General features: G+C 52.4%; 1 protein-coding gene across 1 annotated transcript; it reads left to right on the forward strand.

The window, feature by feature from the left end:
- Positions 1–9,347: 9,347 nt before the first annotated feature.
- Positions 9,348–11,387, forward strand: LOC135999393 (olfactory receptor 14J1-like; the record flags this gene model as incomplete). The annotated part of the gene is made up of 2 exons (XM_065652950.1): positions 9,348–9,812; positions 11,376–11,387. Coding segments are annotated over 2 exons (477 nt in total), but the record flags the coding sequence as incomplete, so codon positions are not given.
- Between the last annotated feature and the right edge of the window lie 313 nt (positions 11,388–11,700).

Below are 11,700 nucleotides of genomic sequence, written 5' to 3' on the forward strand. Positions count from 1 at the left end.
GATGAAGGGAGCTCAGAACTCCAGTCTCTGCTGCACCGTTGGAACTTCAGAGACTGGAAATGCAGGTGACGGTGTGTGTCAGTGCACACCACATAAACATTCTGGATTCCTTTTTGCTTTTGCACTGACCTGGGATCTGTTCCTTGGCCTTCTTTGGCTAAAAAAGAAATAAAACTGCCCTATGTCACCTCCTCTCACACCAGAAAAAAAGGGGGAAAAATTATGAAAGAGGGGTGATTTAAGAGCAATTCTGTCCTAGGAAGTACTTTTTAAATCATAAATCTGGTAGAAGTGAGAGAAAAAGCTCTTAAAAAAACTCCATGCAAGAGGTTAGCTACTGAGATGTAGCAGCTCTTTTGAGAAGCAAGATTGACTGATAGGAATGAAATTAAAAAACTTTAGTTCATCATCATCATCATCATCAAGAATAAGGAACTCCCTGTTATTCTTATTAGTGATTGTACCACTTTTCAGAAACATCCTTGAGATTGTCTCTATTTTTTGCTGGCTCCAAAACTGAGGCTGCTCAGATTTTGAAACGATTGCTTGCAATCTCTGCAACTCAGATCTCTACATCTGTCTCTCATCGAAGATCTTTTACCCCAGAAAGGGGAAAACTCCCAACACAGGCACCAAACCAGTGTCCAACCTGCCCGGAGAGCCAGGCCAGTTGTGCCACACGACAGCCGACCTCGGGGGAAGCTGGAGGTGATGGGAATTGAAATGGTTTTATCTCAAATCATAATTTAGGTTGGAAAAGACCCTTAAGGTCATAAAGTCCAATCGTAAATATGACACTGCCAAGCCCACCCATTACACCATATCCCTAAGTGCCATGTCTACACATCTTTTCAATACCTTCAGGGATGGAAGCTCCAATCCTGAGCTGGCAGGACAACACTGTCTGCAGTTACACATAAGATACCTGTCATGGCTGTGACTTCAGAGTTTCTCACACCCTTCACTGGGCAGGGCAGGTGTTGGGAGATGGGCGCACACTTCAGTTTCCAGATCCCAGGACAGACCCCAACCCATCCTGCCCTTGGCCTCTGGCATCCCATTTCTTGAGATGCAAAGCTGCTGGGCCTTCTGTGGATAATCATGTTAAGAGGCATCAATAATCATTCAAGTCTTTGTGTAATTTCTCTAAGAGTGTCAGTATTAAAAATAATAATAATTAAAAAAATAGAAAAGGGTTCATCTGCCTACATATAAATACCTGCAACACAGCAGTCTGCATCTGTGGTTACCCCACTGGCAGTGTACTGGCAGTATAAGGCATGACACCCCATCCATAAGTACGTATCTAAGTGGTTCAGATGAACGGTGGTCTGGCAAAAATCACCCTGTTCCTCCCCAGGTGCACGGACACTGCTCATGTGCCTCTCCAGAGCGGCAGAAGCCGGATGCCCTTCTTGGGACAGACTCCTTCCAGGAAAGACACAGCAATGGGAGTAACTCCTCAGGTCTTCATGGCATTTCACTTGGCATCAGTTTTTATATATTTGTTTTTTTCCTGAGACTACTCTTTCTGCACAAATGCTCACAAAATGACACCCATTTAGTAAAACATGGTCATCAAGGTGCTGTTATGGACAAGAAATCTCACCATGAGCTCTGGAGGGAGTGAGGAAGATTATAACAAGCACCAGGAAGAACCAAGAATCTCAAGGCCTCTTCTGAAGAGTGAGAGGCCCTGAGCACAGTGAGCGGCCATGTGTGGTGTGGGAGGGTCAGGGGATGTGAGGTAGAGAAGGGTGATGGCTGATGAATTCAGCAAATCCTTACGACCATGTTTAACCCCGCAAGTGGGATGTGGTTGATGTTTGTGGGTGGAGGAGGAATAGGAGGAAGTTTTTTGGGAGTTTATGGAAAGAAGGCAGCCTTCTCTTGGACTAATCATACATGGCAGTGACATTTGCATGCTGTGGGCATGGCTGTGCCTCGGAGATGGGGAATGGCTGCTGCTGGGGGGGCTGTGCTCAGGCATGGCCCATGAGCTGACCTTGCTCTGCTCCTCTCTTACACTCCCCATGCTTGGATGGTCCTCAGGAATCATCCATGAGCCCGGAGGAAGCACCAGCCTCCTGGAGTGTTGCCCCATTACTGGAGGACAAGAGTGAAAGTTCTGAGAGACACATGGGAGTGCAGGAAGAGAGGGGTCTATGCGTAGCAGTAAGTGTGTTAAAGGCAAGAGGAAGACCTGAAGAGCATGAGCTGGTCATGCTAATGTGGAATAGATTGATTTTTCTTTTTTATTTTAGGGCAGCAGAAGAAGGAACGTGTGCATGTCAGTGCTGGGACATGGATCCAAAGAGCGGATTCAAGCAAGTTTGGGACTAGGAGAGCTCAGGTGATTGGTGACCATTGCAGGTCTATGAAAGAAGCTGCATGGGCTTGGGGAACCTCATAGGCATTGCCAAACCCTCAGAAAACTAGAGCCCTGTGGATAAAGCAACAGCACTTGGCACCAAACCCACACCCAAACCACAAATACCCTCCCAGTGACCACAGGCAGAGCCTTGAGAAACATTTGACTGAAAGGGTCTCCTTTGCCAGGCCCTGGGGGTCAGGGCTTGGCCATTCTGATGCTAAACAACCATGAAGGGCTGACAGGGCACCAGAGCCACCTCCACATCGCCTTTACCACCTCTGACCATCGTCTCCAGGCTTTTCCTTCAGCAGCCTCCAGGGACAGGGACTGCTTGTGTCAGCAATGGCCCCTTGTGGGGTCCCAAACACCCTCAGAAACTTGGGGTTTGTTTCTGCCTTTCACTTCATTAGGGGTTTGTTAATTCTTTCACTAGCTGCAGTTCAGGACCATGGCAGCAGAGGGCTCATTAACAGCCAAAATGCTCTTACAAGCCAAGGCTCTCTGCAGCACTTGCCTAAAGGCTTCGAGTCTGGTGTGGATGATTAGAGACATTTCAGAACAGTAGCCAAACAGTGAGAATTTCCATAACAAATACTAATTAAGTCAAATTTCTTCTATTTCCATCCCCCTCCCAATGCCCTCGTTTCCAGAACAGCTGGTATCAACAATCTCCAATAAATATTGATCTAGAGAATCTCCTGATAAAGACTGAATGTGTCAGAAAATTGGGTGCCTGACGCACCACTTGAGCGAGGAGACAGGCCAGGACACCTCAAGAGGAATCACACACCTCTGGACCCAGAGGTGGGTGTTCCTGGGAATCTCAGGTGCCACAGCACAGCGATACTTGTGTTCAGGGAGCTGGTCAAGTGACCCATCTCCTTTTCTGTAATGGTGTCTGAGTTTGCTCAGGTAACTCCTGACTTGAGCCCCATCCACTCCTGGCTGTTCTCCAGACTCCTGCCTTCAGGAACAAAGTCCCAGGAGACCTTGCTGATGAAGATGGAGGCAAAGAAGCCATGAAGTACCTCAGTCCTGTCTGATACTACTCTCACGAAGTTCAGCAGCAGGCCCACGTTCACCCTGTCTATTCTTTTACTGTAAGGAAGCAATGTCAGCTCATCTTGCTGCCCTCAGCCTCCCCTGCAGGTATCAAGTCCAGGGCAGCTTTGGCATCATCCCCACATCCATGGACAAGGTTTCTAAATTCTTCCTTTACAGCTTGACCTGATCCACCTCCCATGTGCTGCCTTTTTGCCCTGGAGCTCTGTCAGTTCAGACAAGCAGCCTCATGATGTAAAGTCTTCTTTTCATGGGTACTTGGAGAGATCATTCTTGTGCTTGGAGCAGGCTGTCCTGTAAAGCTTCTTGGGTTTCCTGAGCTCCTTCACCCTTCAGACCTACTTCCATGTCACCATCTTTATTGGCCGCCATCCCCCAGTATGTCCGTGTCTTCTCCTCTGGAGCCCACCAGCCTGTGCTCTGCTGATGGCCTTCCTCCCTCCCCTCTGGTGCCTGGAATCCCACTGTTACCTGGTCACCACAGCCAAGGTGGACACTGATGTTCACATCCCTCACCAGCTCTTCTTTGTCTCCCAGTTCCAGATCCAGGTGAGCATCACCCTTGGTGGCCCAGCAGGCAGCCACGTAAAGAAGTTGGCCCAAGATCCTCTGGACTGTTGGCACCTGCCACTTTGCCTGGCCAGTGCAATTAATTGCCAGGGCAATTACAGTTCCCCATAGGAACCTGCTCATTGACTTGTGACTTCCTCAGGTTACTAACAGAAGATCTTTTCCATTTCTTCTCCATGATCAAGAAGTTTGTAACATCCGACACTTTATCACCCTGTGTTGGGTTTACATGGCAAAGTCTTGGAACTGGGGGTGAGTGTGGGTGTGCCACAGTCGTCACGTCTCTGAGAAGACAACAGGAGTTTGATGTCAGACAGAGCCGATATGAGCTGGCTCCAAGATGGACCCACTCTTTGCCAAATCTGAGTCCCTCAGGGATGCTGGCAGCACCTCTGTGATATTGTATTTGAGAAAGGGTAAAAAATGCTGCACAACAGCAGTTGGGAGAGAGAAGGGAGGAACTGTGAGAGAAAAATTGCTGCAAACACCAAGGTCATATCCCATGGGACCCAAGCAGGTCCCTCAGCAGGCCAAAGGCTGCTCTCCTGAAATCCTGCTCTTTGCCTTGTTAGCATCTTCCAGGAGCCTCAACTCCACTTTCCCATCCCTGACTGTTCCATCCCTGACCATCCCTTTCTGGTTTGTAAGTGTGAAGTCCCACAGGGCACCTCACCTCACTGACTCCTCAGTCACCCATGTCAGGAAGATGTTGTCCATGAGCTCCAAACCCCTCCTGGATGGCTGGTACCTTGCAGATATTGGGATATCTTAGGTCTGCCATGAGGACACTGCCTGAAAACATGAGGCTTCTTTCATTTGTCTGAAGGAGGCCTCATCTAATTCCTCTTCCTCATCAGTGAGTCAGTAGCTGATGTCCAGTCACCACAACATTGTCCATGTTGTACTGCCCTCTCACGCTGACTCCTCAGCCTTCAGCTGACATTGTCTGTCCCCAGACAGAGCTCCACACCTTCCTGATGTTCTCCCACATGAAGGGAAACTTCCCCTCTAAGTCCAGAGCTCTGGCATTATGAGTACCAGACCCCCAAGATGCCACAGTTTCTCCAGGAGGGGCTATTTGTAGTGTCCTGTAACTCCTCCTGCTGTTAACTTGGGAGAGACACCTTTATCAGGTTAAACCATCTGCATGCAAAGATTAACAGCTGAGCTAATTGTGCTTGAGAAACTTTGGAATTCACCCATCAAAGAGCTCTGAAGTTGTACAAGGAGAAGCGGCCAGTCCTGTATCGGGGCAGGAGAATAACCCCATCCATCAGGACAGAGCAGGACCTGACATGCTGAGCAGGGACCCTGAGGAGAAGGGCCTGGGCACTACAAGGGCCGCCACACAAGCCCGTGCTGCACACTCACCATGACCAAGGCAGCTGCACACGGGGCTGCATGAGGAGGAGCGTGGGGACCCAGACACCTGGAGTTCTCATCCCATTCGGTTCAGCACTGGTGTGACCCCACACACACGGGTGTTGTGCCAGTGTGCGGCTCCCAGTTTGGAGAAGCAGGGAGGAACTGGAGAGTGCAGGGCTGTGCCAAGGCAGGGTTCAGGACCTTGCGCACATGGTGTGGGATGCTGAGGGACCTGGGCTGCTCTGGCCCAGCAGCGCTGGGGAGGCTGCAGCAGTGTAGGAGTAGCCTGAGAGTGCTGGAAGGGTGGTTTCAGAGATGGTGGAGGTTTTCTTCATAGTGGGAAAGAGCATGAGAAAGAAATAATGGCACAAAGTGCAGCTGGGGAGGTCCAGGCTGGACATGAGCAGCAAGGAATGTGAGTGGAAGGGCAGTGCTGTGGTGGAGCAGGTCACCCAGAGGCAGTCTGCATCAGCCCAAGGCTTTGTGCTTCAAGGAACAGCTGGGGAGGATGGAGAGAGATCAGCAAAGGAAGGAAGATGCTCAGACAAGAGCAAGGTGGGCAGCAGGGGGGATGTCTCCAGCCTGCAGGGCAAGAGGTGCAGGGGATGCCACAGCATAGGACAGGCTGTCGTGGAGATGATCAAGGGATGTAAAGAGGCTGAAAGCCCCCAACAGACATAAGCTCCTTCTCCCCTTGGCTGTGGCTGTTGTCTCCAGCTCTGATGCCTGTGAGGAGACACCTTGTCCTTACAGCACAGGGGCCTCATGGCCTCCTTGTCCCCAGCCAGGAACCTGGGAGGTGTGGGACCATAGTCCTGCCCTTGGCCTTGCACAGCCCCACATCACACTGTCCCAGGAAGGGCCCTGGGCAATGTGGGAGGGACAGGATCTGCCTTCCCAGGGCTGGGGGTCAGGGCTTGGCCCTTTGGTTAATGAAACACATCCAGGTTTACTCAGCATCAGAGAGACCTTCACCTTGCTTGTCCTGACCTGCCATCTCTGCCTCCAGTTTTCTTCTCTAACCAGACCCTGGGGTCAGTTCCTCAGTAGTGTTCCTCAGTGGGACCCATTAACATTACAAGAAACTTTGGAGTTTGAATCTGACTTTTGACTTCTTGAGAGGTTTTATTCAACTTCCTCCAGGGTCTGAGGTCCATGGACTCAGCACCAAAGCCACCAGAGGGGTCATTAAAGCGCCTTGGGCTGCTCCTGTGCTGCTGAGCTGGGCTGGGCTCCTGGGACAGAGGGAGCTCATGGCAAGCGGCAGCACTGCAGAGAGACAGCTCTGCCCAGGAGCAGCTCCTCTGCAAAGCGCAGCAGGGCTGAGGGCTCTGCCTGGGGATCTCAGGGAGACGAGCAAGGCAGAGAGAGATGAAAGGTGGTCAGGATGGGGAGGATGACTGAGAGCTCACTGGAGGAGAAATCTTTGCAGGCCTTGCCATGGTAAGTCTCTGGGTGCAGGGCAATGCAGCTGTAACTCGTGGAGGCGTTTCCTAAAACTGGCACAGACACAGCTTGAGGGATCTGTAAGGAGGGGGCTCTTGTCAGGCGATTTTGAACAGCTGTGAAGCTGGGTGAGCACCCAGGGGTGCCCAGGGCTGTCCTGCAGAGCAGGGTCCCTGCATTCCAGGGCTGTGCCAGGGCAGGGACTCTGCCGCCTGCCAGGGTCAGCGCTCAGCCTGCCCGGGGAGATCCCCACGGTGCTGTGGGGAGAAGCTGTGGGGGGAAGGAGCGACCCCTATCAGGGCAGGAGAGGTTCTTCTGCTGTGGAGAGGATGCTGTGTGGGTCAGTTCTGCTCACAGCTCCAGATCACTCCCAGGATTTTTCCAAGTGGATGCCTCAAGCAGAAGATCAATGCAAGGATTACCAGACAGATAGGGAGCTTTCCTGAGGCTGTCTTTTCAGTTTCCTATCCCAAGGGTTGGGGGGTTCAGGAAAGGAGAAAAGGAAAATGAGCTCTCCTGCTTGAACAAGTCACTGAGACTCCTGAACTGCAACTTTAGGTGATCAGTATGTCTGCCAGAAGCCTTATACCATCCCTTCAGCCGCTGCTCTGCCTGTGCACAGCACCAGCATCACATCTGCTGAACCCGACAGCCTTAGTCTGACCTGTCCTGTTTTCCAACCTGCAAACAGGAAGATGCCCCCAGCCAGTGCCCTGTGAAAAGGCAGAGTCTGTAGGGCCAGGGTGAGTGCACAGAGGGTGGGATGGGGTCTGTGAGTGCTGACAGGGAAAAGACATGGACAGGGAAACACCTCCCAGGAGGAAAATCTCCAAGCAGCAGGGAAATAATCCGAAATGAGGGGAAACTAAACCTGTAATTCTTATGGGAGAGACAAGAGAGAACAGAGGACAGTGCAGATCCCTCCTGTGAGCAGCCCCCTCGCCTCCTCTCCCACCCAGCAAAGCCTCTGCCCTCAGGGCCGGGGGCTCCAAGGCATGAAGCAGCTCCTGTGCAGCCAGAGCTCCAGTTCCCTCTGCAGAGCACAGGGGCTGAGAGCAGCTGCCCGGCAATGCTGGTGTGTGGGAGGTGGCTGCACAGCTGGGGAAGGGTGACGCTGTCTGAGTGCCCGGCTGCCTCTGCCCTGGCCTCTCTCACACCCACCCTCACCGCAGTTTCCTTCTTGCTCCACTGCTCTGGGTCACTGTTGGTGTGATCTGGTTCTTGCTGTCAGGCTCTCTGGGGATGGGAGTTTCAGCTGCACAGTCACAGCCTGATCTTGTGGGTCCTTTCCTGCAGCTGTGTCCATGGGAACACGTGTCCCAGCTTTGCTCTGAGCTGTGGGGCTGTGGGCAATGCAGTCTGTGGGGCAGGGGAATGAGCATTATCTGAATTCCCCACAGAGAAGTGCAGAGATGCTATGATGGAGGAAGTGCTGCTGGGTTTGTGAAATGAGCCGTGTGTGTCTTGGGATAGAAGTGGGGTGCTGAGACCTTAGGAAAGGGTGGGACATGTCATGGTCTGAGATGGATCCCTCTGCTCTCAGCAGTGCCTGGTGGCTTTTCAGGGTAACATGGCAGTGTGATCACCATCTCAGAAAGGTGCCAGCCCAGGGCAGCTGGAGCAAGACAGAGGGACAGAGCAGCTACCCTCACTCTGCACTGACCCACAGGCATCCTCTGGTCTCGCAGGACTCGCTCTGTTCTCCCTGAGTGCAGCAGAAATGCTGAGGGTTTCTGACACCCAACAACACTTCCCAGAGTGGGAGGGGATAAGGAGCTGTAGAAACGCCAAACCTCTCAAACACAGTTTCTCAGGTCGGGGGGTACAGATGCTGACAGTCCCTTCTGCAGCAGGAGCGGTTCCATCTGACAAAGCTGAACCCCAGGACTGGCCCCGGCCCCACCCCATCACACAGGGTCAGGCTGACTCCTCATGAGCCCCTGGGCAGAGACCCTGCTCTTCATTGCACACTCATCAAGCACCGACAAGGGCTCCAGCCAGGATGTTCTCCTGGAAAAAGAAGAGAGTCTCTTTGTGTGATGGGGTGGAGGGTCTGTGGGAAATGGCTTTGGTTTTTCCCAGACAAGTCTCATCTGAACCGTCACTGTCTTTTCCTCCTTGCACAGGTCCTCATGCCCACAGGCAGCAAATGTCCAACAGCAGCTCCATCAGCCAGTTCCTCCTCCTGGCGTTCACAGACACACGGGAGCTGCAGCTCTTGCACTTCTGGCTCTTCCTGGGCATCTACCTGGCTGCCCTCCTGGGCAACGGCCTCATCATCACCACCATAGCCTGTGACCAGCACCTCCACACCCCCATGTACTTCTTCCTGCTCAACCTCGCCCTCCTCGACCTGGGCTCCATCTCCATCACTGTCCCCAAATCCATGGCCAATTCCCTCTGGGACACCAGGGCTATCTCATATATAGGATGTGCTGCACAGATGCTTTTGTTTCTCTTTTTCATTTCAGCAGAATATTTTCTTCTCACCATCATGTCCTATGACCGCTACGTTGCCATCTGCAAACCCCTGCACTACGGGACCCTCCTGGGCAGCAGAGCTTGTGTCCACATGGCAGCAGCTGCCTGGGCCACTGGGTTTCTCAATGCTCTGCTGCACACGGCCAATACATTTTCACTGCCACTGTGCAAGGGCAATGCCCTGGACCAGTTCTTCTGTGAAATCCCCCAGATCCTCAAGCTCTCCTGCTCAAACTCCTACCTCAGGGAACTTGGGCTTCTTGTGATTAATCTCTTAGCAGTATTTGGGTGTTTTATTTTCATTCTTTTCTCCTACGTGCAGATCTTCAGGGCCGTGCTGAGGATCCCCTCTGAGCAGGGACGGCACAAAGCCTTTGCCACGTGCCTCCCTCACCTGGCCGTGGTCTCCCTGTTTGTCAGCACTGCCATGTTTGCCTATGTGAAACCCCCCTCCATCTTGTCCCCATCCATGGACCTGGTGGTGTCTGTTCTGTACTCGGTGGTGCCTCCAGCAGTGAACCCCCTCATCTACAGCATGAGGAACCAGGAGCTCAAGGATGCCCTGTGGAAACTGATGACTGGATTTCTTCCGAAGCTATAAACTGTCTCTGTCTTCTTCTACATACGAGTTATAGTCTAACTCATTGCAGGTTCATCCTGTGTGCAGTATTTTTTGTCTCTAGTTGTGTTTTTCTCTTATGATAATACTGTAATTCCATTTTTAGTTCACTGCCTGCTTTTGTTTTCTCACTGAGTGTCTGTGTCCATGAGGAATCATGCTCCCTGTGTTTAAGCAAAATAAAGGGCTCTCCGGCAAACTGTTTTCTGCTGACATCCAAACTCCAAGACCTTTTTCAAGCTTCAGGGACAGTTCCTGTGTGCATGGGAGGAGGGGAAAAGAGTCCAGCCTGGCAGCCCTGCCAGGGAGCACCAGCGCTTGGCCTTCCAGAGCTGTTCTCGTTCCACTCCCACACTCTCCTTCTCATCCCTTGTGTTGGTGCAAGGCCTGAGTGCTCTGGCAGCCTGGTCACCGTCCTGCTGTGTGTGAGTCCTGTGAGCGCAGGCAGGGACAGGCCATGGGCGCTGCTGTGACAGAGCTGGCCTCCGTAACAGTACTTCTATAAAGAAGAGTGATCTCCTCAGGGCAGTGCTGGAAGGCTTAGGTCTTCTTACAAACCTTCTCTCAAAAACTTGCCCACAAAAGTGGCCACAGATGAAACACCAGTGTCCAGCTGCACAGTGTGTGTGTGCAGGGCTGGGCACACAGCAGTGTCCTCGCACAGCCAGGCCTCCTGCCAGAGACCTGCAGGACCAGCAGAGCAGGGGCTGGGCTGTGCCCCTGTGCACTGGACACCCCACGGAAGCTGCCCCAGGGCATCGTCATGGACTGGCCCCTCACAACCAACATTTCCAGCCCTGGCCTCTCTCCCCAGCTCACAGAGGTTGTTCTTCCCTCCATGGAGGGACACTGAATGAGTAGGTCAGCAGTCCAAGTTTGTATTGTACAGATGAGATGTGAGCACGCACATCGTGTATGTGAGGTGACATGAACGCGAGTGAGCACAAACACCATCAACTATTCCTTGGGGTTCCCTGAAGGCCTGTGGCACAGACAAGATCATGAGGTCACCGCATGTTGGGAGGAACACCCCATGGGAAACCACCTGAATGCAGCATTGGGTTGTGCTTCCTTGAACTGAGGTCCCGTGTCCATTCCTCATGACGTGGGACATCTCAGATGAGTGCAGAGCAGGGTGACACACCACAGGGCTGAGGTGCCTCCTGTCCTTTGGGAGTGGCAACAGGAGGCCAGATGGACACTGTGACTCCTGCCTCTGTGTGTAAAATGGAGAGACTCTGTCTCTGAACATCCCTGGGTGCAGAAGGAGCCCATGAGGCCAGCTCAGATGTCAATGCTTGACGGAACCCTGTTATTTCTGTGTGTGACTCCAGGAACAAACCCCAGTGGCCCAGTGAGATTGATCTCAGCTGCCTTGGACAGGCTCATTGCAAGTGCTCCAGTCTGCTATGTCGCCCTTGCCCGTGATTCTGGATTGTGCTCTCAAATGTGCCACAGAAACCAGAATGATTCTGGGGTCCTTAGGAAACGCAGACCTCAAAGCCATCTTCAAGAAGAGCTGCACTAAGAACTGGGAGAATAACAGGCTGGCCACCCTACCTCCCTCCCTGGGAAGGGGATGGGACATGTCCTCCTGCAGCCATTTCCAGGACTGTGAAGGAGAAGGAAGGGATTGCTGAACCCGAATGGACAGGGGCAAGAAAGGCATGTTGTGTGCAGGGCGTTTGCAAGGCCTCAGCCATGGTGTGCTTCTGGGCAGAGTGGTGCTGATGGGGCTCCAGAAGTGGATGCTGGGTGGGAAGTTGGCTGAACCATCAAGCCC

The sequence above is a fragment of the Caloenas nicobarica genome, chromosome 28 (genome assembly GCF_036013445.1).
Source record: "Caloenas nicobarica isolate bCalNic1 chromosome 28, bCalNic1.hap1, whole genome shotgun sequence".
NCBI classification, from domain to species: domain Eukaryota; kingdom Metazoa; phylum Chordata; class Aves; order Columbiformes; family Columbidae; genus Caloenas; species Caloenas nicobarica.